Source organism: Taudactylus pleione, unplaced genomic scaffold (assembly GCF_031769625.1).
Source record: "Taudactylus pleione unplaced genomic scaffold, aTauple2 ptg000173l, whole genome shotgun sequence".
NCBI lineage: Eukaryota > Metazoa > Chordata > Amphibia > Anura > Myobatrachidae > Taudactylus > Taudactylus pleione.
This window is the reverse complement of record NW_028284575.1, coordinates 563,416-588,672: the sequence shown is the minus strand read 5'-3', so window position 1 is coordinate 588,672 and position 25,257 is coordinate 563,416. Positions and strand designations below refer to the sequence as shown.

Genomic DNA, 25,257 nt, shown 5'->3' with positions numbered 1-25,257 from the left:
TATCATCTAGGGGGGTGGTCATGGTGTATTAATGTAGTGTGTATGTGTGTGGGGGGGTATATTCATTTTATGTGTATGTGTGTAAGGGGTGTGTTTATATTATCTGTGTTATAAGTTATATGTGGGTCACTGATCACTGTTCTGTGTTTTATGGTGCTCACTGCTGCGCACTCTGCATTATATGTCCCTCACTGTGACGCTCTCTGCTTTATATGTCCCTCACTGCTGTGCTCTCTGCTCTATATGTCCCTCACTGCGACGCACTCTGCATTATATGTCCTCACTGTGACGCACTCTGCATTATATGTCCCTCACTGTGACGCACTCTGCATTATATGTCCTCACTGTGACGCTCTCTGCTTTATATGTCCCTCACTGCTGTGCTCTCTGCATTATATGTCCCTCACTGTGACGCTCTCTGCATTATATGTCCCTCACTGTGACGCTCTCTGCATTATATGTCCCTCACTGTGACGCTCTCTGCTTTATATGTCCCTCACTGCTGCGCTCTCTGCTCTATATGTCCCTCACTGCGACGCACTCTGCATTATATGTCCCTCACTGTGACGCACTCTGCATTATATGTCCCTCACTGTGACGCACTCTGCATTATATGTCCCTCACTGTGACGCTCTCTGCTTTATATGTCCCTCACTGCTGCGCTCTCTGCATTATATGTCCCTCACTGTGACGTACTCTGCATTATATGTCCTCACTGTGACGCTCTCTGCTTTATATGTCCCTCACTGCTGCGCTCTCTGCATTATATGTCCCTCACTGTGACGTACTCTGCGTTATATGTCCCTCACTGTGACGCACTCTGCGTTATATGTCCCTCACTGTGACGCACTCTGCGTTATATGGCCCTCACTGTGACGTACTCTGCATTATATGGCCCTCACTGCTGCGCTCTCTGCATTATATGTCCCTCACTGCGACGCACTCTGCATTATATGTCCCTCACTGCGACGCACTCTGCATTATATGTCCCTCACTGCGACGCACTCTGCATTATATGTCCCTCACAGCGACGCACTATGCATTATATGGCCCTCACTGTGACGCACTCTGCATTATATGTCCCTCACTGTGACGCACTCTGCATTATATGTCCCTCACTGTGACGCACTCTGCATCATATGGCCCTCACTGTGACGCACTCTGCATTATATGGCCCTCACTGTGACGCACTCTGCATTATATGGCCCTCACTGTGACGCACTCTGCATTATATGGCCCTCACTGTGACGCTCTCTGCTTTATATGTCCCTCACTGTGACGCACTCTGCATTATATGGCTCTCACTGTGATGCACTCTGCATTATATATGAGATAGATAGATAGATAGATATGAGATAGATAGATAAATACATAGATAGATATGAGATAGATATATAGATAGATAGATATGAGATAGATAGATAGATAGATAGATAGATAGATAGATAGATAGATATGAGATAGATAGATATGAGATAAATAGATAGATAGATAGATAGATAGATAGATAGATATATATGAGATAAATAGATAGATAGATAGATATGAGATAAATAGATAGATAGATAGATATGAGATAGATAGATAGATAGATAGATAGATAGATAGATAGATAGATAGATAGATATGAGATAGATAGATAGAGATATGAGATAGATAGATAGATAGATAGATAGATAGATAGATAGATAGATAGATAGATAGATCTGTGATAGATAGATAGATAGATAGATAGATAGATAGATAGATAGATAGATAGATAGATAGATAGATAGGAGATAGATAGATAGATAGATAGATAGATAGATAGATAGATAGATATATGTGGTATAATAATGAGATATTAATAATTATCATCATCATCTTTATAAATATTGTTATAAACTAATACTGTAATAATGAATATTACAGCCATTATTATAGTGTTATATAATAATGAGGGAGGACTCCTCTGAGAAGTGCCCCCCTGACCCCCCGGGTAGAGCACATTAGGGTAACCCCCCTGTTCCCTAGGGCCGCATTACACCTGTCTCCTCCATACAGTGCAGTGTATGAGGCTCTGTCCCCTCCCCTGGGTGTTCCCGGCCGGGTGTGTCATGGGCGGAGCGGGTGAGTGTCACCTGGAGCTGCTGCCCGGGCGGGTCACTCAGAGCCGGGCATCCCTGGCGACATGACGGGGGACACCCAGCAATGAGGAGACATCAGCAGCAGAGCACGGAGGCTGACCGGCAGCGCAGGGACATGTACCAGAGTGACCCCAAACATGGTGACCCGCAGCCGAGGGACATGTACCAGAGTGACCCCAAACATGGTGACCCGCAGCCGAGGGACATGTACCAGGGTGCCCCGAAACAATGTGACTCCCCGCCCGGGCAGCCTCCCCCCGCCGCCCCCCCTCCCGGGCAGCCGCCCCCCGCCGCCCCCCCTCCCGGGCAGCCTCCCCCCGCTGACCCCAAGGTCCCCGCACCCGGTGACCCGCTGCCGCAGCTGCTCGGGCTGGCTCGCCCCTTGTGCCGGGTGGTGCTCCTCCTGCTGCCGGTCTATGTGTGCGGGCGGCTCGGGCTCAGCGTCACCTGGGTCATGTTCGGGCTCTTTCTCTGGATGTTCTGGAACCGAAACAAGAGATCGAAACTGGCCCGACTCCGGTCAGCCTGGGACCTGCTGGAAAACGAGAGCCAGGAGGTGACCCGCGGGCTGAGCGCCCACCAGCTGCCGGCCTGGGTGAGTGGCAGACTTAGGGGTGTAACTTTGCTCCCTGGCAAATTTGGGTGAGAAGAGTTTATAGACATATTGGGGTGATAATGGTGTAACATGCTGGGGGTGATTATTATTATTATTATTATTATTATTATTTATTACTACTACTATTATAATGATGATTGATCATTGATAATAATAATAGTCATCAGTGATATCAGCCCCATCACTGGTTACTGTATGTGTCACTGTGTAATCAGGGAAAGCATCAGGTGTCTCTGTGGTCACTGACACATCTAATAGCAAATGTACATGTAGCAGAGTACAATGTGTATAGCCTATGTGTGTACATGTCAGGGATTCCATATGATGTCTGTTGTGTATGTATTAGCGTATTTACATAGTGTCACATTACTGAGGGACTGATAGATACAGTGTAACATTGCTGGGACATCCCACAGCTCTAATGGGACAAGAGAGTGCTCTTCATATCTGTCACACAACATAGTATTACTGTAGTGTATACACACTAACACATATGGGCAGTGTCATAACATATATAAGTATGATATAGTCACAGATATAAATATATATATATATATAAATAGAGGTGGGGCACGCCATTGTTACATTTAGCTTGGTATGAGTGCCAGAGGTAAGTGTTCTAAAAGTCATTAGGACGACACTCCACACATAAATCACACAATCATGTTTATTGAGCATAACAGCAAATAGCAGCACTTTGATCAAACTGTTGAGCTCAATAAACATTATTTCGTTTCACACACACATTGCAGTATAAACATGTAAGCAATACTTGTGTACACCTACTATATACACCTACAGTATATGGGAAGTTGTAGTATAGAGATTGTTTTCGGCTATACATGTACTTGAGAACATATGTAAAGTATTATGGATTTTGATACATAAATAAATATCCTTCTATATTCTTGGATTATTTTTGATGCCCATATCCCTAATGCTGGCCACACACATAGTGATATTTTACCCGATCTGGCCGATTCCGAGACATTGGAACGACAGATCGTGTAAAATATGGCCAAATCCTGAGTAAATTGTGAGTCCCCACTCACGATCATGATGCGATGCGTGTCCAGCTGGTCGTACATCGCATCTTCAGATCTGCCATGCAGTAGGGCAGATCTGACAATCTAGGAGGCGATGCACTGTGCCAGTCTGGATGCAGGAGAGATCGTATGAAGATTGGACACCAAATCGTGTGCAGATCGTGTGGAGATCGTGTGCAGAGCTGCCGGGGAGAGTTTCAAGGGAAATCGTACGCAAATCGTACACATCGGCTGATCGTGTGCAGATCGCCATGTGTGTGGCCACCTTTAGTACTGGATCCGGTCAATATCCAGACAATCGGGATGCCTCAGTACACAGTGATAATGACTGTGTACGAATGGAATATCTAACTGCATATAATATATAATATTAGGTAGTAGTATCATGTAATTACAGCTGGGAGAGAGATCAGTCACTGCCCCCCATACATAGTGTATATGTGATATATAATAGCAGACATTACGGGTCCTGGGGCTGCAATGTATGTGGGGTCTTCTGTATCACCTGTGATTATAGCTGGGAGAGAGATCAGTCACTGCCCCCCATACATACTGTATATGTGATATATAATAGCAGACATTACGGGTCCTGGGGCTACAATGTATGTGGGGTCTTCTGTATCTCCTGTAATTACAGCTGGGAGAGAGATCAGTCACTGCCCCCCATACATACTGTATATGTGATATATAATAGCAGACATTACGGGTCCTGGGGCTACAATGTATGTGGGGTCTTCTGTATCTCCTGTAATTACAGCTGGGAGAGAGATCAGTCACTGCCCCCCATACATAGTGTATATGTGATATATAATAGCAGACATTACGGGTCCTGGGACTACAATGTATGTGGGGTCTTCTGTATCACCTGTAATTACAGCTGGTAGAGAGATCAGTCACTGCCCCCCATACATACTGTATATGTGATATATAATAGCAGACATTACCGGTCCTGGGGCTACAATGTATGTGGGGTCTTCTGTATCACCTGTGATTATAGCTGGGAGAGAGATCAGTCACTGCCCCCCATACATACTGTATATGTGATATATAATAGCAGACATTACGGGTCCTGGGGCTACAATGTATGTGGGGTCTTCTGTATCTCCTGTAATTATAGCTGGGAGAGAGATCAGTAACTGCCCCCCATACATACTGTATATGTGATATATAATAGCAGACATTACGGGTCCTGGGACTACAATGTATGTGGGGTCTTCTGTATCACCTGTAATTATAGCTGGGAGAGAGATCAGTCACTGCCCCCCATACATACTGTATATGTGATATATAATAGCAGACATTACGGGTCCTGGGAATACAATGTATGTGGGGGTCTTCTGTATCTCCTGTAATTACAGCTGGGAGAGAGATCAGTCACTGCCCCCCATACATAGTGTATATGTGATATATAATAGCAGACATTACGGATCCTGGGGCTACAATGTATGTGGGGTCTTCTGTATCACCTGTGATTATAGCTGGGAGAGAGATCAGTCACTGCCCCCCATACATAGTGTATATGTGATATATAATAGCAGACATTACGGGTTCTGGGACTACAATGTATGTGGGGTCTTCTGTATCACCTGTGATTATAGCTGGTAGAGAGATCAGTCACTGCCCCCATACATACTGTATATGTGATATATAATAGCAGACATTACGGGTCCTGGGGCTACAATGAATGTGGGGTCTTCTGTATCACCTGTGATTATAGCTGGTAGAGAGATCAGTCACTGCCCCCCATACATAGTGTATATGTGATATATAATAGCAGACATTACGGGTTCTGGGACTACAATGTATGTGGGGTCTTCTGTATCTCCTGTAATTATAGCTGGGAGAGAGATCAGTCACTGCCCCCCATACATACTGTATATGTGATATATAATAGCAGACATTACGGGTCCTGGGGCTGCAATGTATGTGGGGTCTTCTGTATCACCTGTAATTATAGCTGGAGAGAGATCAGTCACTGCCCCCCATACATACTGTATATGTGATATATAATAGCAGACATTACGGGTCCTGGGACTACAATGTATGTGGGGTCTTCTGTATCACCTGTAATTATAGCTGGGAGAGAGATCAGTCACTGCCCCCCATACATACTGTATATGTGATATATAATAGCAGACATTAGGGGTCCTGGGGCTACAATGCATGTGGGGTCTTCTGTATCACCTGTGATTATAGCTGGGAGAGGGATCACTACTGGAATTTTGATGTGACAAAGTTTTGCACCTTCTATAAGTTTGGGAGGTGCCACAGGTCCCCCGGTCCTAAGTTCTTTTACAAGGTATGTGGAATATTTACTGAGGGTTAGATAATATCTTTATTACTCTTCTGTGTAATAAGCACTGGGTAATAAGAAGTTATAACACTTTTCCCTGCACCCCACCCAGATGCATGAGAAAGTGAGACTCCCCAGCAACAAGGCTTATTCCATATAATCGCACAGGAACTTGTCCCATTGGATGCAGACCTCAGCTTCCATTAGTCTAATAAATGTGGATGTCTCGGAGGTTTACAGAACATTATTACATAGACCTCTTACTTATTCCAAAACTCACATGGCTGACAAATACGGATGAAAAAATATAATTTAGAAGTTGCAAAACGTCAAGGTGATCTCCCGCAGTGGATCCAGATTTGTGCTACATATATACGGTAGGATGGAGAGAGTTGGGCGCTGCAGGATTTAGCCTCTCCCGAGAGACGGGGGTATGCCGCATATTGGGGTGCCCTTTGCAGAATGGGGTGGAGTAATGAACCCACATAACCCCATCGCCAGAGATTTCCTGATGCAGGACTGAATTTTAGGGAGCAAATCTGCACTATAATGAAGATACAGAAATGATGGGACATGCAATGGAGTCTTACTTGAGGTTTCATTGAGCTGCAAGCTCGTATATATTTCACAAGAAAAAGGGAAACATAATTAATTAACGGAGGAAGGGGGTACATACAGCCTAAGTGCATGCACATTCCCGTCCTGCATCTTGTTGTGCAGTGTTTGGCTGGAGACAGTAGGGCAGGACCTGTATACGTGTCTCCTTAGGTTTCTGTAGATTAATAAATTACTTTTAAGGTTCTGGTGTTTTATAGCATCTATATAAGTCACATTTACTGCACCATGGGTCCAGACTTTCTTTTCTCTTCCCACAAAGTTAGGGCACACATCCACTAGAAGATATGCAAACGACTGCACGGTTACGACATTGTAATCGTTCAGTCGTTTGTCAGTCTGTGATGAGCCTGCACTGACCGAGCAGTCGTTCAGTGCAGGCTCATCAATCATCTGCAAACATGCTGAATCTGACGATATCTAAATGTCCTGCGGGAGTGCGCATATCGCTGGTCGTTTAAGACATGTTTATGAACGATAACGATATCGTTAACGTTCAATCGCTCAAATAAATCGCTTAGTGGATGTGTGCCTTTAGTGTTGAGCACTTACCTGAGGCCTCAGGGCCTGATTCAGACCCGCTCACTATCTGCGTATGCTCGCTGGATGCGTATGCAAATTTGTCAAAGTGACGCCACGGGAAGCGAACCCTCGCCAAGGCATAAGCCCACCATGTCTTAGCGAGCTGCCACTTTGTCTGAGCGTACGCCCAATCGCACAGGCAGAGCCGCCCCCAGCGCACGTCATCTCCAGGAAGTGTATTAAAACATTGGTACATCGAGCACCACCGGATGTGAACGCAGTGCTTGACGTAGCTTTATCCTACCGCAAGCACTGCGAGGAAATCAGTGTAAAAAAATGGCAAGTGACATGTACTATGATGCTGCCTGTTATTTATGCATGCCTCTAAAATGGCGTTGAAACACTCAGGCACGCCCGCGTTCGCATTTCCAACCCCCCATTATTAGTGTCCTGCCCCTGTTACCACCCACAAACGGCATCTCCTGTCAATCATTACCCTGGGCTGCCTTTGCTGGGCGAGCGAGAGGGTTGCGATCGCAGTGTGTAGTTTGCGCAAGCGCAGAACGAAGCATGCGCATGCGCATACACAGAACATCGGGCCGATTGCGAACGCACACATATAGCGAACAGGTCTGAATCAGGCCCTCAGTCCGCAGATGGCAGCGTGTTTACAGCGGTTTGTATATGCTGCGTCCCCTCTCCGCGTTATAGCAGCTACATCTCTACATAACAAGGCGACAGGTTCAGCAGCAATTCCAGATGGCTAAACAAAAACATACCCCCTTCCCCCTCTGCCACCCTGTACCCTGACATTTGGGACCTGGCGCTGAGCTGTACGCGTGCCTCTGCGCAGAGCGTATTTTGCGTGCACAGACTCATACTCCGGAACCAATCGCACACAAGTACATGCGGCGCAGTGCGATTCACATTTCAAATGCATCCACACTTGTGACTGAAGAGGTGTAACAGGGCAGTAATGGAGTGTTGTAACGCAGGCGCAGAGAGGGCGTAATAGAGGGCGTGCCAGTGCAGCTACGGGCTACACATAGATGGTCGGGAGCAATAATGCGTCTGGATCCTGGCGTATCATTTGGCTGGTGTGCATTGATCATGTTGATGACAAGGAGGATCAGACCTAGCGTACAGATAGGGTGGAAGCATTGCAAAGAAGCGTACAGCTTTGCGAATCGGCGAATATATGCATTCAGTACCGGTTTGTCGTCCTCTCCGCATCCAGACATTAATAGTTTATGTGGGGAAGACATTTTACTTATTGCTTTTGTATTTCATTAGTAAAAAATAAATGCAAATCCCTACGCTCTTTACTGCGCATATTATTCTTCTACTGGGGGCTCATTTACACTATGATTTTTGATGCGCTCATTGGCGCGTCTGCCAAATACTTCGGGATCAATGATTCTGATCCCATATAACGCTGTGCATTCGTGTGTTTACATGTCTTTATACATAATAATGGGACTTTAACCTGCAATATGAATAAAGCTTGAGGGATTGTACAGTGTTATGTGGGATAATAGGATGCACTCCCTACGGTACATTATATGGCTATTAGACATCACCATATATACAGGTCTGAGATAACTTCTAATATCTGTAACTATATATAGTATAATATATATCCTTTATAATATACCCATTCTCCTGATGAACCGTGAGATGAGGGCATCAGAGTCACTGCTTGGAAGCAATGACATCACAACTCACTGTTTATAGTGATATTTCTTTCAGGACCTTACAGACATAGTAACATCATTTGTATATGGTGCATTCAATAATAAATGGAAAGAGACACAGGACCTGATTCAGAGACTCCCGGAACTGCGCTGTTTACGTAAATCTCCGATGATTGAAGAACCGCGCAGGCGTTGCTCTGCGCATGTGCTGATCCGGTCCCTGCAATGTTGCTCATAATGCCCCAAAAGCCGCAGCATAGTTGACACGCTGCTGGCATTTGGGGCAGCAAACGGCAGCATTCCAGAAAAAGGTGGTGGTGGTGGTGGTGGGGGGGGGTTTACTGGCCACAGCAGTGCAATTTTACCGGACATTCTGCGTAATCTGACGATTACTCAGGTGTCCAATTTTCATGCAATTGATCCGGTGCTGCATCTACGGGTGCACAGTAGCCTGCAGTGGTCGTCTGTTTACCAAAGATGCCTCCTGCGGCTTTTACGTAGTTTTGCACAGCGGCTGTGTACAAAGACGCGAGCACCTGCGTCATTAGAGTCCATCTCCGAATTAGCCCCACAGTCGCTAATATTAGTGGCAAGGCAGAATAGCGTCAGTTGCACCCGAGACACGTATTGCACCTGACACTGGGGTCAACGTAACACGTCCCCCGCCTCCCTCCCCAATATTCCCCAGTAAATCTTATCTCATCCCAGACACCGGGCAAGAACAGGTTTCGTATACAGAACAGTGAGGTCCCCGCTGTGTCCCTGATCATTGTACAAAGATGGTGCAATAATGCCCCTTCAGTGTCATGCTGCCGCAGTATCTATATAGGGTGCCCGATAGTCACAATATGATGTGGCCATTCCCCAACGTATTTTGTCATGCCCCTCGGAGAACTGGTGGGAGTTTTCTCAGGGCGGCCCTGCTTACACAGATGACTGTCCACCTCCGTTGTTCCTATCCATTGGGACCAGTCATCCCTACATTGGTTGCATTTTCTTTTTGCATTAGATTTATGTGTCTTGCGAAACTTAAAGGAAAACACAGAGCAAACTGCATCCATGTGAATGACCCCCATTACACGACAAAGCCATGATTTGTGTTAGGGATGTACATAGGAAGCCGATGGTAAGTAACCACTCGATGCCAGGTTTGCAGTGGCTGCTAAGCATCCAATGATCTGCATTAGTTAGATTCAGCAGCGGGCACCCGAAAGTGGTGTCCATAGGGGTGGGCATATACACAGAACAACCATCGATGGTTACCTTGCAGTGACATTTCTGTTCCAATGGCCATCCCTAATCAAAATGCACAGGTAAACTCCAGGGAACATCGCCCAGCCTTCACGTGTAGGAAACAGATAATTCTCCTATAAAGTGGGAATGTTCCTTGTAGGGACAATTATTCCGTAATAATATTAAATGAAAGAATAGATGATGAGCCGGGTCATATGATAACGTCTTGGAGTACTACAGTTCTCATGGTGTCATATGCACTGAATGTGATGATACTTTTCTGCATGTAAGAGTCTCCCATTCAATAAATGGTAACGTCTGCTACAGAGCGCTGTGCGCTCGCAACCGGGTCGAAGGTGGGCTCGCTGGAAGCATGCCAAGACCCGAATAGCAACAGGCACTCCGTCGCTCCGGGTCTCGCAACAAAGGGGGCAAGCTGTCAATGGTGAGTGACAGCTCGCCCCCTTTGGTGGGCGGGCCGGGGGAGTGGCTGCCCAAACGGAGGCGTTCCCATGTGAACGCCTCAGTTAGGGGGTAGCCCCACTCACATCACGAGTGATGTCAGTGGGAGAGATTTCGGCTCTGTTAGAGCCGAAATCTCTCTGGGGCTTGCGGCCACGAGACCCTACCACAAGGGTCTCGTCGCAAGCCCGATGGTCGCGATGGTCTTGACCATTGCGACCATCTTCCTGGCCGCTCGCTATAGCTGTGGGTGGTCACCCACATCTATGCGAGCGGCCAGGAGGCCGTTCTAAAAAAAAAAAAATAAGACCGGCCCTGATTCAGAGCGAGCGCTCTGTCAGAGCGTCCGGCTCTGAATCAGGGCCTCGGTCCTCAGGACCCCACACAGGTCACGTTTTCCAGGTCACCCAGCAGGTACACAGGTGTACTCATTACTCAGAGACACATTTTAAAAGTTCCACAGGTGCAGCTAATATCTCAATTGTGATTCCGTGAGGAGACCTGGAAAACATGCACTGTTTGGGGTCCTGAGGACCGAGTTTGAGAACCGCTGCACTAGGCGATATTAATGAGCGATTGCACAATTACGACATCGTAATCGTGCAATCTCTCATTAATCGTGTACAAATCGAGCACTATAATGTCGGAAACGACCAGCGATGAGCGCTCCCGCTGGTTGTTTCCGACATCAATCATTGCCCGAACATGCCGGTCTGCCGATCACAACGAGCTGTCGATGGTGAGTGACAGCTCGCACCCTTTGGTAGGCGGACCGGGGGCGTGGCCGGGCTAACGGAGGCGTTCCCGAAGGAACGCCTACCGTTTGGGGGCGGCCCTACTGACATCACAAGTGATGTCAGTGGGAGAGCTTCCGGCTCTGTTTGAGCCGAAAGCTCTCCGGGGCTTGCGGGAACGAGACCCTACCACAAGGGTCTTGTCGCAAGCTCGATGGTCGCGATGGTCTTGACCATCATCATGGCCGCTCGCTATAGCTGTGGGTGGTCACCCACAGCTATGCGAGCGGCCAGGAGGCCGCTCCATAAAATAAAAAACGCCCTGATTCAGAGCGAGCGCTCTGTCAGAGCGTCCGGCTCTGAATCAGGGCCACTGTCCGGGCACCGATGCTAACAAAGTTTCATCGCCCATTTCTCCCTGTTTGTCTCTCTGATTCTACCAGTTGGGGGAAGGACGATTTATTGGGAAAATATTTGATTAGAGCAATATGAAATGCTGGTTGCAGCCTCTGACTTATACAGGCTGAACTCTAAGTGATAAGTTATAATGAATTGGCCATTAATCAGTTAACACATCCAGCCCAGGTTGGTACAATAGTCTAGTAAGTGGGGAAATCAGAAGAAAGCAATTTGGTAAAATGAGCTCTGTAAATCCAACCGCGGTAATTACATTTGCTACAGCAGGTGCTTTTCAGACTCGAGGCCTGATTCAGCAAGGATCGCAACTGCGATTCCGCACGATTGTTGCGTTCTCCGCATGTGAACCAGCCACCGTGATCGGGATTGCGATCGCAGTGACTACTCAGACCCATCGCAGAGTGATTGACAGGAAGTACCGTTTGGGGGTGGTGACAGGGGGTGCTCGGCGAAAGGCAAGCGTGCCAGTGCGTTTGAACCCGTTGCAGGGGCGTGCATAAATTATCCACTGCGCTCCCCTATGCAGCCTGAGCTCTCACGGCGTACCGGAAGGTTAGCAATTCCTGAGTAAGGTCAGAGCCTGTGCAAGTGTGCGTGAGGCTGCGATGGTACTCCCATGTTGCCGATGGTTTCGCAGTCTTGCTAAGCATCCTTATGTTGTGCTGCGGCAGCATAGCGTCCGCAGAGGATTAGCATATGATCGAAGTGAGACTGCGTGCATAATCGCTATCCTTAAAACCAGGACTGTTATACCGCTTTCAGATATAAGAGCCGGGTAATTGCCCGGTCTATCAACCTGGCAATTTTCCGGGTCTCAGCCCAAACCTGGTAAAGAGCAGGGTCCGGGACTTAGGACTTTGTCACGGTCAGGGCTTAAAGTGGTCCTGGAGAGGTGGTGGAACTCATCTCTCCCGCCGCCTACACCCCACCCCCCACCACGCTAGTCTGACATGCCAAAACAAGCCCAGAAGCAGGCTTTGGGGGCTAAGATAGTGTCATATACATTGTTTTAGCACTTCTGCCATCAGCTGAGACAACAATGTTAGATCACTTAAAAAAAAATTTTTTTCCATATCATCAGTGTTATTATTCTGCCGTGCCTCTGAGTTTTTTTTATGGGGTCCCCACAAACTAGTCTATGTCACTTGGATGCCCAATGTGTTTTTGCAACCCCTATGTATTACCTTCGCTTGATTCTTTCCTTACCTATATGCTGGTTTCTATGAAGAAATTGAGGCTCCCTAGGCAGACAGTGAGTGGTAAATTTACTAAAGTGAGAGTTTTTAGAAAGTGATGTTGCCATAGCAACCAATCAGATTCTACTTAACATTTAACTAGCACCTTCTAGAACAGTGGTTCTCAAACTCGGTCCTCAGGACCCCACATAGTTCACGTTTTGCAGGTCACCCAGCAGGTGCACAGGTGTAATCATTACTCAATGACACATTTTAAAAGGTCCACAGGTGGAGCAAATTATTTCACTTGATTCAGTGTGGAGACATGGAAAACATGCACTGTTTGGGAGGGGGGTCCTGAGGACCGAGTGTGAGAATCTGTGTTCTAGTAGATGATAGTTAGAATCTGATTGGATGCTATGGGCAACATCACTTTTAAAACTCACTTTTAAATACTCTCACTTTAGTAAATTTACCCCTATGTGGCTCTCAGTCTGTGGGATCTCTCTGCAGGGACTTGGTGGAGGTGGAACTACCGTTAGAGGTGACGGAACCCAGTTCCACCCCGTTCTTGCCCACTTTAACCCCTGGTACCTGGTTGTTTGCATTTACGCTTACCTAAATCCCGGGTTGATGCGCGTTCATGTGCAAAAACCCAGGATTTAGATGTAAGTATGAAAGGGGCTCTAGTGTGTCTTGAGGACCGAGTTTGAGAACTACTGTACTACAAGTCCACCAAGCAGAAACTCTATGTGTACAGCATGGATGAACTCATGTCACATGTGCTTATGTACTTAGATTTATGTGTTAGCCCCACATAATTTAATGTTATGTAATGACTAAATATCATTCTAATATATCATTTATTATATTTAAGCAGCATTCATTCTACGGCATTATGGATCCATCATTGCAGTGTATGCGTTTTGGGCCATAACCAATATTAATGAAAATGCAGCTATAATTGACTAGGAACCATTGACATCACCTGATGCCTCATACCTCTGTGAAGTCCCTGATTTACATATATTGGTTTAGCCCACAAATGTCTGTGTGCACCGGATGTAAGGAGCAGAAAGTGACTTCAGCATGATCTATGTGAGCGTGACAGGGTAATGCATAGGAAGTATTGGGGAATGAGTCACTGGAATTAGGCAGGTGTACCCAGGAATGTGAGGAATTACCTCTGATTTCTCTGCTCTCGGGCCTCCTAAGTACTTCCCTGCTTTTCCTGTTATTGTCAACCCACAGCTGGTGATACTGCTGTCAGTGCCTCTCCTGACTCAGTGCCTCCTGTTAATTTGTGTCCCCCTTACGCAGTGCCTCCTGTTACTTTAACCCCTTTCTGATATAATACCCGGGAAATACACAGGTCTATCAACCCTGTTATGTCTTGGGTCTCAGTCCCCGACCCTGGTACAGAGCAGACTCGGGTCATTTCTGTTCCCATGTAGCAATAAACCCGGGTCCATGTGCGTTTCTGGCAAAAAGCTGGGTTTTTGCTGTATGTGTGAAAGGGGTATTTGTGTCTTCCGTTATTACCTCTCCTTACTCAGGGCCTCCTGTTACTTTGTGTCTTCCGTTAGTACCTCTCCTTACTCAGGGCCTCCTGTTACTTTGTGTCTTCCGTTATTACCTCTCCTTACTCAGGGCCTCCTGTTACTTTGTGTCTTCCGTTATTACCTCTCCTTACTCAGGGCCTCCTGTTACTTGTGTCTTCCGTTAGTGCCTCTCCTTACTCAGGGCCTCCTGTTACTTGTGTCTTCCGTTAGTGCCTCTCCTTACTCAGGGCCTCCTGTTACTTGTGTCTTCCGTTAGTGCCTCTCCTTACTCAGGGCCTCCTGTTACTTGTGTCTTCCATTAGTACCTCTCCTTACTCAGGGTCTCCTGTTACTTTGTGTCTTCCATTAGTACCTCTCCTTACTCAGTGCCTCCTGTTACTTTGTGTCTTCCATTAGTACCTCTCCTTACACAGGGCCTCCTGTTACTTTGTGTCTCCCGTTAGTGCCTCTTCTTAGTCAGTACCTCCTGTTACTTTGTATCTTCCGTTATTACCTCTCCTTACTCAGGGCCTCCTGTTACTTTGTGTCTTCCGTTATTACCTCTCCTTACTCAGGGCCTCCTGTTACTTTGTATCTTCCGTTATTACCTCTCCTTACTCAGGGCCTCCTGTTACTTTGTGTCTTCCGTTATTACCTCTCCTTACTCAGGGCCTCCTGTTACTTTGTGTCTTCCATTAGTACCTCTCCTTACTCAGGGTCTCCTGTTACTTTGTGTCTTCCATTAGTACCTCTCCTTACTCAGTGCCTCCTGTTACTTTGTGTCTTCCATTAGTACCTCTCCCTACACAGGGCCTCCTTTTACTTTGTGTCTCCCGTTAGTGCCTCTTCTTAGTCAGTACCTCCTGTTACTTTGTGTCTTCTGTTGTGCATCTCCTTACTCAGAGCCTCCCCTTACTCATAATACGCTTGATGAGTGTACAGATTAATGAGCATTCTCTGACTCGGCTGCACCCACAAATTGCTGCTGCATGAATGTCCTTTCAGACTGAACCCCTTTGTGTCACTAAGGGAATGAGTGGTAGTTCCCAGAGACACTGGGCCTCATTCAGAGGCGGTCGGAGGATGCAAGCGGTCGCTCAGAAACTGGGCGGCCACTTGCATTCTGACAGCCCGCCTCTGTTGCGGTCGTTAGGCTGTGGGTTAACACCCACAGCTCTAACGACCACTCGGGTGATGGTCGCGATGGTCAGAGACCATCGCGACCATCGGGGCTTACGACGAGACCCTAGGGTAGGGTCTCCCTTGTCGTAAGCCCCGGAGAGCTTCTGGCTCTGTCTGAGCCAGAAGCTCTCCACTGACATCACTAGTGACATCACTAATTTTTTTGCACTACAAACGATTTTTGCATATTAACTTAATGAAAATCGTTGACAAGTCTGACTGAACTACAAACTACAAACGTGAACGCGCATGAACGATAATCGTTCATCGTTTGACTCAGTAAGTAAACGATTTTTTTCAAACGATTATCGTTTAAAGATAATCGTTGAAAAAATCGTTGTGTGTGTATGCAGCTTAACTATCTGCTTTGGGGCTCATTTACATTTGAATGCAAGTCACTTTTTTATGATATACCTCTCAGATGTAGCAGGACACGCCCACTTTACCACCGCATTCATAGGTGCTGCTTTCACAATCTCCCTGAAATGCTTTTTCAAAAGTAGGCTAGTATGTATTGGTCATACTGTGAATCAGAAAGGATTCTATTTAAAGCACTATGTATGTTGGCAGCAAGGCTGCCATGCGTTAACATTTCAGACTCAAATAAGACATCCTATCATTATGCTTTCGTCCTAGTATCCATCTTTCATTGTTTTGTGGCGTTTTCTGTTCGTTTTTGCTTCTGTGTAACTTGTTTTTCTCTCCTTCGGTCATTAATCCCTTTATATGATGTACATTTAAGGCGAGTTGACTTTTACATGTTTACACTATTGCTGTAATCCAGGTTGATACGTATGTTTTTTTACTTTGTGCTGTCGCTATTATCATATTTGTCTGCTGAGCAGGAAGGTGCGACCGTCCAGGAGGAATCATCGCGATTATACTGAATTTATTTCAGGCTCAGCCAGATAAACATATCAAATAAATGTCTTATTACGATATATTCCAGGTCTGAGCTGCATAAACATGCTGTAATGTACCTGGTGTGTGTGTATTATTAATGCAGCTCTTGTGATTGATATAATTGATGGTGTAAGATCACAGGTACTGAAGACATCCAGATAATTGGATGAAAGTAGACTGCAGATATTACAGTTTATTGATGAGCTCACTATATAAGTCATTTTTAAATTAACATTTGCAGACTCCTGTGCCCGTCATTGCCATGTGACCTGCGATTTATTCTTAAACGTGATATAAGCACATGGCACGGGTCATTAAATAATCACTATGGAATGAGTCACTAAGTCTCTGCTGAACGTCTGTAATTGTTCCTCGTGTCCAGAATGTGATAGATCATTGATGAAGTAGAAGCCTATAAAGTGAACAGGTCCCCAACATTTATCACAGTTGTGTCTTCTGTCCTGAAAGTACTTGATAACTGCATTAAAAACAGAAATTCTACCTTTTGATGGCATTTTATTCCTGCAGTAACAGTGACACTTTACACCTGTTGCTTTACTATGATGTTTGAAGTTGTAAAGCCGAACACTGGACCTCATTCAGAGCCGCTCGTAAGCGGCCGCTCGTTCGCTCTGAGCGATGTTCGCAAAACTGCGCATGCGTATGGGTCGTAATGCGCATGCGCGAGCCAGTCATTGCGGTCGGAAATCGTGCGCTCGTAAAACAGCGAGGGGCTGCTAATTTGAGTGACAGAATGAGGCGTTTGTGGGTGGTAACAGGGGAAGGTGATTGAAAACGGGGGAGTGGAGTTCCGAACGCATGCGTGCCAAACGGTCAAAACGCCGTTTTATGGGAGTGCATAATTAACAAAGCAGCGTCATCGACCACGTCACTTGGTTGTCTTTTAACCTCAACTGCTCGCAGTGATAGCGGGAAGTAAATCCTACCACAAGCACTGCGAGCAGTTCAGATGCCTTTCGATGTTCCCGATTAATCAAATAAATAGCGGAGATGACGTATGATGCTAACGGCAAAGGGGCATATTTACAAAATAGCGAGCGCATTTTTCGGACGCTCGCACAGACATAGAGGCGTCAACAGACCACAAAGAGCGAGCGCTCAATTTAAATATCCGGCCCCTTTTTCTGAACGAGCGTCCGCAAATAGCGTCTGGCTCTGAATCAGGCCCACTGTTATAATGCTGTTAGTGGCAGGCCGGGTCTGATATAATTGTCCCTGTTGTGAGTGTCGACGTTTTAACTGTCGAACTGCCCACTACATATATATATAACAATTCTGTAAGGATCTGTCACGTCTCTTACAGGCATGTGCAGTAGGAGCCATAGCGTGCGCCCCAGCGGGAGAGGAGGACTGGGGTCAGGGCCAGATTAACAATGGGGCGGATGGAGCTACAGCTCCAGGCCTCCACATAAAAATAGGCCCATTGTCATGACATGATGTTGACTCTCCATCTGCTCTCCACACGGTCAGCCATAAATCATAAGTAGTAAAATTGTATTTCTATTTACCTCACAAAATTAAGGATTTTTTCCTTTTACATATTTAGGGAGCCATTGGAGCAGAGAGTATAGGGGGTACACTACCACGTGGCACTGGCCACAACCACACATCAGTGGTCACCCCTCCTCTGCTTCTCATAATAGGCCCTTTGGTCATTTCCAGTGGAGAAAGCGGGGTGGGGTGGTACTGAGGGCGGGAGGGTGGGGGAGGCGGAGCAGCTGGCAGACACTCCAGGTGGCACTGCAGCAGCGATTCTGGCTTCAAGGTTCCCATTACAGGCACCCTGTTAGCTAAATGCAGAGGCCGTGGGGCAATGGCGTGGCCGCCAGGGGCGTATCTATAATGGGTGCAGATGGGCCCCCGGGTCCAAAGGGGCCCCGCACCGCACACCCTGCACCCATATTATCTAAAACTCACCTGTCTCTGGTCCCATGTCGGGTGTCAGCGCTGCACAGAACACTGGAAAATGGCCGCCGCGGCCATTTTTCCAGCGTTCTGCGCATGCGCAGTAGACTCTGGGGACACTCAACATGTTGACACCGATGTAATATTGACACTGTGCTTTTTGTCACATTCTATCCCTAACGCAAACCCTAGTGGAAAATGTTGACAGTTTTCAGGTGTGGACATTAATGATGTCGGCATTTTAACCAGGTCGACATAACCATTGTGATTGTCGACATTGTAAGCGGAGACATTCTGATTACATACCATAGGGGAGAGAGGTAGATAGTCTTATGATGGAGTCTCCTGACTATAGATTTACTATATTCCTGGCTGTTTTGAGCACAACTTTTAAAATGGCAATAATTTTAAAGGCGAAACAGATTTGGTTTGGCATTTATTATTATTGCCGGTTTAGATTTCGGGGTCAAAACCGCTGCTCAGGAAATCTAGTCCTGCCAGTCATTCAGGATATTCAGGGGTTTATTGCGAGCCATCCAACAGACATCCAGCTGGGATAATCCCTGTACAATTCAGTTTTCCTAAGGTGCATCCTTCTGAACTGGGAAACACAGCTGAGTTATACAGAGATCACTGGCCCTCATTCAGAGCCACTCGCAAGCGGCAGTACGCTCGTTCCGAGCGATGTTCGCACATCTGCGCATGCGTATGGTTTTTAGTATGCATGCGCGAACCAGTCAGTGCGGCCGAAAATCGTTGGTACGCAATATAGCGAGGGCCTGCTATTTTGAGTGACAGAATGAGGCGTATGTGGGTGGTAACAGGGGAAGGTGCTTGAAAACGGGGAGTGGAGATCCGAACGCAGGCGTGCTTAAAGGTCAAAACGGGCGTTTTAAGGGTGTGCATAATTAACAAAGCAGCGTCATTGACCACGTCACTTGGTTTTTTTTAACTCAGAACTGCTCGCAAAATAGCGGTTGAAAACACCAACCACAAGAATAGCGAGCAGTTCATACGCTGTACGATGTACTCGATTAATCTAATAAATAGCGGACATGACGTATGGTGCGTGCGGCCAGGGGGCGTTTTTATCAAATAAACGAGCGTATGTTTTGCTCGCTTGTTCAGACTTAGAGGTGGGAACAGACTGCAATTTGCGAACGGATCATTTGAATAGCCACCCCTTGTTTTTGAACGAACGACCGCAAATAGCGAACGGCTCTGAATCAGGCCCACTGATCCCTATAGTAAATGTGAGCTGCGCGTACCCACTGCGAGCAGAGGATTCCTGAAATGCTGCATGGCGTTTACCATAGAAGCAACTATATCTTGTGTTCCGTCTAGCCGAACAGCAGAGGTAAACGGGTCTGACAATAGTCAGTTGCGGCTCTTTGAATGTTTGTTTCTGCAATCAGTCCAAATTAAACACATTGAGGGCAATTAAATGGCTTCCAATGACCTCTCAAACGCAAGTAAAAATGCTGCTTAACAACCTGATGTGACTTCACTTATGTTTTAACACATTGACCAGCGGTTTGTAGGCCCTTAGTACACAGTGACATTATGGCGTAAATTTACTAAGATGGGAGCTATTAAGAAGTGATGTTGTCCATAGCAACCAATCACATTCCATGTATTATCTTCTAGAAGGTGCTAGATAAATGAGAAGTAGAATCTGATTGGTTGCTATGGGCAATATCACTTCTTAAATAGAACTCCCATCTTAGTAAATTTACCCGTAGGGCTGAATGCACCTGTAGGCCTCAGTACCCACTGACAACAAGGCTGAATGCACCTGTAGGCCTCAGTACCCACTGACATTAAGGCTGAATGCACCTGTAGGCCTTAGTACCCACTGACATTAAGGCTGAATGCACTTGTAGTCCTCTGTACCCACTGACATTAAGGCTGAATGCACCTGTAGGCCTCAGTACCCACTGACATTAAGGCTGAATGCACCTGTAGGCCTCAGTACCCACTGACATTAAGGCTGAATGCACCTGTAGGCCTCAGTACCCACTGACATTAAGGCTGAATGCACCTGTAGGCCTCAGTACCCACTGACATTAAGGCTGAATGCACCTGTAGGCCTCAGTACCCACTGACATTAAGGCTGAATGCACCTGTAGGCCTCAGTACCCACTGACAATAAGACTGAATGCACCTGTAGGCCTCTGTACCCACTGACATTAAGGCTGAATGCACCTATAGGCCTCTGTACCCACTGACATTAAGGCTGAATGCACCTGTTGGCCTCTGTACCCACTGACATTAAGGCTGAATGCACCTGTAGGCCTCAGTACCCACTGACATTAAGGCTGAATGCACCTGTAGGCCTCAGTACCCACTGACATTAAGGCTGAATGCACCTGTAGGCCTCAGTACCCACTGACATTAAGGCTGAATGCACCTGTAGGCCTCAGTACCCACTGACATTAAGGCTGAATGCACCTGTAGGCCTCAGTACCCACTGACATTAAGGCTGAATGCACCTGTAGGCCTCAGTACCCACTGACATTAAGGCTGAATGCACCTGTAGGCCTCAGTACCCACTGACAATAAGACTGAATGCACCTGTAGGCCTCTGTACCCACTGACATTAAGGCTGAATGCACCTATAGGCCTCTGTACCCACTGACATTAAGGCTGAATGCACCTGTTGGCCTCTGTACCCACTGACATTAAGGCTGAATGCACCTGTAGGCCTCAGTACCCACTAATATTAAGGCTGAATGCACCTGTAGGCCTCTGTACCCACTGACATTAAGGCTGAATGCACCTATAGGCCTTAGTACCCACTGACATTAAGGCTGAATGCACTTGTAGTCCTCTGTACCCACTGACATTAAGGCTGAATGCACCTGTAGGCCTTAGTAACCACTGACATTAAAGCTGAATGCACCTGTAGGCCTCTGTACCCACTGACATTAAGGCTGAATGCACCTGTAGGCCTCAGCACCCACTGACATTAAGGCTGAATGCACCTGTAGGCCTCAGTACCCACTGACATTAAGGCTGAATGCACCTGTAGGCCTCAGCACCCACTGACATTAAGGCTGAATGCACCTGTATGCCTCAGTACCCACTGACATTAAGACTCAATGCACCTGTAGGCCTCAGCACCCACTGACATTAAGGCTGAATGCACCTGTAGGCCTCAGTACCCACTGACATTAAGACTGAATGCACCTGTAGGCCTCAGTACCCACTGACATTAAGGCTGAATGCACCTGTAGGCCTCAGTACCCACTGACATTAAGGCTGAATGCACCTGTAGGCCTCTGTACACACTGACATTAAGGCTGAATGCACCAGAGCGGGCCTGTAACGCGTGTATATTTCACGTGTGCTCTATGTGCCTGGATATCCCAACGCCAGTTGTACGTTTTCTCAAAGATACTTGATAAAAGGGTTTATGGAAAACTAAGAGAAAAGTGACAAAAGTACACCCCAGGGTGCAGAGTGACCAGGGAGAGCACCCGCTTGCATGAGCGCCAATTATAAGCGCGTTCACAGAAGCGCAGACCCATGCACTGTACTGTCAGCCGCCTCTGTACATTATATATAGGGATAACACATTAGTCTCCAACCTGCATTGAAAGAATCAATGTACAGCCCATGTGTATGAGGACTAAAGGTGCGTACACACATAACAATTTTTTGAACGACTTAACTATAACGACGTCGTTATCGTTAAATCGTTTGTAAAATTGTTCATCGTTCACGTTTGTAGTTTGTAGTTCATCGTCCAATCTGACTGTCCAACAGACGATTTTCATTCAGAAAATCGTTCATGTTGTGCAGAATGAATGATAAACGATGAACGATTTCCATTCACTGTATGCTCGTTCATCGTTTTTGAAAATCGTTCATTATTTTAGTAGCCAACGATTTTTAGTGAACGATTTTCGTGCACCTTGTCAATGGAAAATCTGAACGAGAATCGTTCACTAAAATCGTTGGTTACTAACATAGTTGTGTGTGTATGCAGCTTTAGAAATAAAACTCTGTAATGCAGCATACAGTATGTATTGGCAGTGTTATTCCCAGGTTTGCAGGAATCCGGACAGACAGTAGCTGTTTCACATTCCTCGCAGCGTGAATAAAGAGTGTTTCATGGCACCGACTGCGGGATATAGTAATACCATTGTGACCCGTCACAGCCAATAGTTGCCCGGCCACATGTTGTCACAGAATGTTTGTCAGTTCCTGGGTTACCGGGAAAAGCTCCTGTGCACAGAGGTAGGACTTGTATCCTGCAAGTGAAGGAGGAAGACCAGCATCGTGCCTGGACTAGCAGGTTACCCAACCTGCAGAGCAGGTCCCACAGATGCCCTGCACCCCCTAACACACACACACACACCTTCCTCATTAAACAGACGTGCCATGGAGACAGGGACTAGGTCACATGGTGGCTGATCCTAAGTACAATAGAAGAAGGATCAGTTCCAGAACTGTATGGAGTAAGGACCAGTGAAATGTTTCACTTAAACTTGTCAGACAACACTTTGTTTTCCTGCTGTGTTTCCTACTAAAATGATTGGGCTTTATGTTGATGGTGTCACTTGAGCAGCTTTACGGTGGTGTCATCGCCTCAATGTTCAGCTAGAAAATCTCTACATTCATAGACACAGAAGGCAGTATCTCTCTCACTGTTTTCCTGCTCAGCGAAAGCAGCTGGTGTGACACCAGCTGTGTGAACTTGCATAATACAGAATGCTGCTGTGCTTTGAACACATCTATATAATAAGCGACAAAGTGTGTCTGTCTATTTGTCCTTTATGCATGACCAGAGTTTTGTACCTAGCTACACTAAATTTGGCATGGTGTTGTAGTTTGACCAGGATCAGATTTTTGCCTATTGTTGAACATCGTCAGGGCCACACATTGTCACACAATCCCATAAAACAGAGACACTTTTAAATTACACAGGTTCTGGGGCTGAGGGGCTGGCTTCATACTCACACTGTCACACCCTGGCAGGCTCATGAGCAGCCCAGCATTGGATAGATTCTACTCAATACATTTAGACTGTGTCAGACAGCATAATCGATCCACAATCTTTGATCCTGGCAAATCTTGGCATATGAAGATTACAAGCAGCAGGGGAGTTTGATCGCAGCCATGCAGTGCCACTGTGGACGGGCCCCCTTCTGTCAGGGAACGGTACTCCAGTCCTGGCATTCCCCCCCTAATGGCAGCCCTGTTAGACATGATCTTCAATTTTGGTCTGCAGGAGGTATGCAGTCGAGAAAGCCGGCGGACCTAATCCCGACAGCCGACTTCCCGACTGCTTAATCCCGGCGAGGGTCAAATGACAGGCGTCTAAATCTAGACACATGTCATTTTACCGACACCGGGAGACCGGCGCCCGTCATCCCGATCGAAGGGACGCCGGGCGCAGAACAAGGATAGCCTCGGGGGGGGGATGGTTAGGTTTAGGGTTCCCAGGTGGGACTTAGGGTTAGGCACTCCCCTGGGAGGTTAGGCACCCCCGGGGGGGACTTAGGGTTAGGCACCCTCCCGGGGGACTTAGGTTTAGGCGGCGGGGAAGGGGGGGTTAGGTTTAGGCACTTAGAGGGAGGATTAGGGTTAGGCACTGAAGGGAAAAGTTAGGGTTAGGCACCCCTAAGGGAGGGTTAGGGGATAAAATTAGGTTAGAGAATACTTACCTTGGATGATCGGGATTTCCGCCGCTGTCGGGATTCCAACCGCCAGGCATGGGTCCGGCGGTAAATCATACCGATTCCCTGCAGGATGATCTCAGGGGGTGATTCAGCTGTGGCCGCAGTAACGGATCACGCAGATTATCGGGAATCTGCGCATGCGTCTGACCTATACTGCGCAAGTGCAGTACGTGTCTGCGATCTTGCACGCAGTCCGGCAGAAGACTGTCAGTGATTGACAGTCTGCTGCCGTCTCTGGGTGGGGACGGGGCGGGGCCGGCCTCCACTTCCCAAAATGGAGGCACGTCATTGCCGTTGGGAGGGAGTGGAGAGGCCAGAATCTACGTTGGCTGACGGAGATTTCCTGGCCTCTATTACTCATCTGCGGCAGATGGCTTACGTGACCCCATGGTCACCCAGCCGGCCGAAGGTATTGCAGATAATCTGACGCTGCGTCCTTGGACGTGCTCAGATCAGTAATGCGTGACGCCTCCTGCGGCATTACCTTGTTACAGCTATCGCAGCATATTCGTCTGCAGCACAATCACCCCCTCTGTTCTGCAGGGATTTCTGAAACACAAGTGATATTGGAAGTTATACTGATTTCTGTTCTGTAAGTCAGTCTGCTCCTAATACCCTATTCCAAACAGTATGAGAATACGCTGCCTGTAGTGTCATTTACTCCTAATTTGCACAGTTATCCAGGTGATAGGCGAGAGCAATGTAAGGAAATGAAGACTGCAGGTGTACTTCAGGCTCCAGTCTCTAACCTGGTCAATGCCGGGTATCCCAGCTAGCTTTAAATAAGAATTGTGGAGATGGTCAGGAAGCTGCTCACATTAGTGTTCTCAAAGGCTTACAGCACTACACAGTGAGTTACAGATGTTACATTAAGGGGCCCATTTTTCATTAAATATTTTGTCTTATTCCCCAAAAACACCCATATTCGGGGGATACCCGCACATATTAAGTATCCCCCAGATGTATTGTGGAGGGATCTCAGCGCCATTTCCGCTAGCACCGCAGCTCCCATAGGTTTCTTTCTATGGGGAATGAGATGCTGTCAGTTTTACCAAGTTTGGTCCTCGCAGCTTACTTCGTTCGAA

The 25,257-nt window shown here is 46.9% G+C and overlaps 1 protein-coding gene across 1 annotated transcript in view; it reads left to right on the top strand.

Annotated features, from left to right (window-relative positions):
• Nucleotides 1-2,111: 2,111 nt before the first annotated feature.
• Nucleotides 2,112-25,257, top strand: part of ESYT3 (extended synaptotagmin 3) — a 101,833-nt gene continuing 78,687 nt past the window's right edge. Inside the window, exon 1 of the mRNA XM_088475483.1 lies at nucleotides 2,112-2,721. Coding sequence (XP_088331609.1) covers nucleotides 2,191-2,721 — 531 coding nt within the window. The 5' untranslated portion in view covers nucleotides 2,112-2,190. The remainder of the gene's footprint in view (nucleotides 2,722-25,257) is intronic.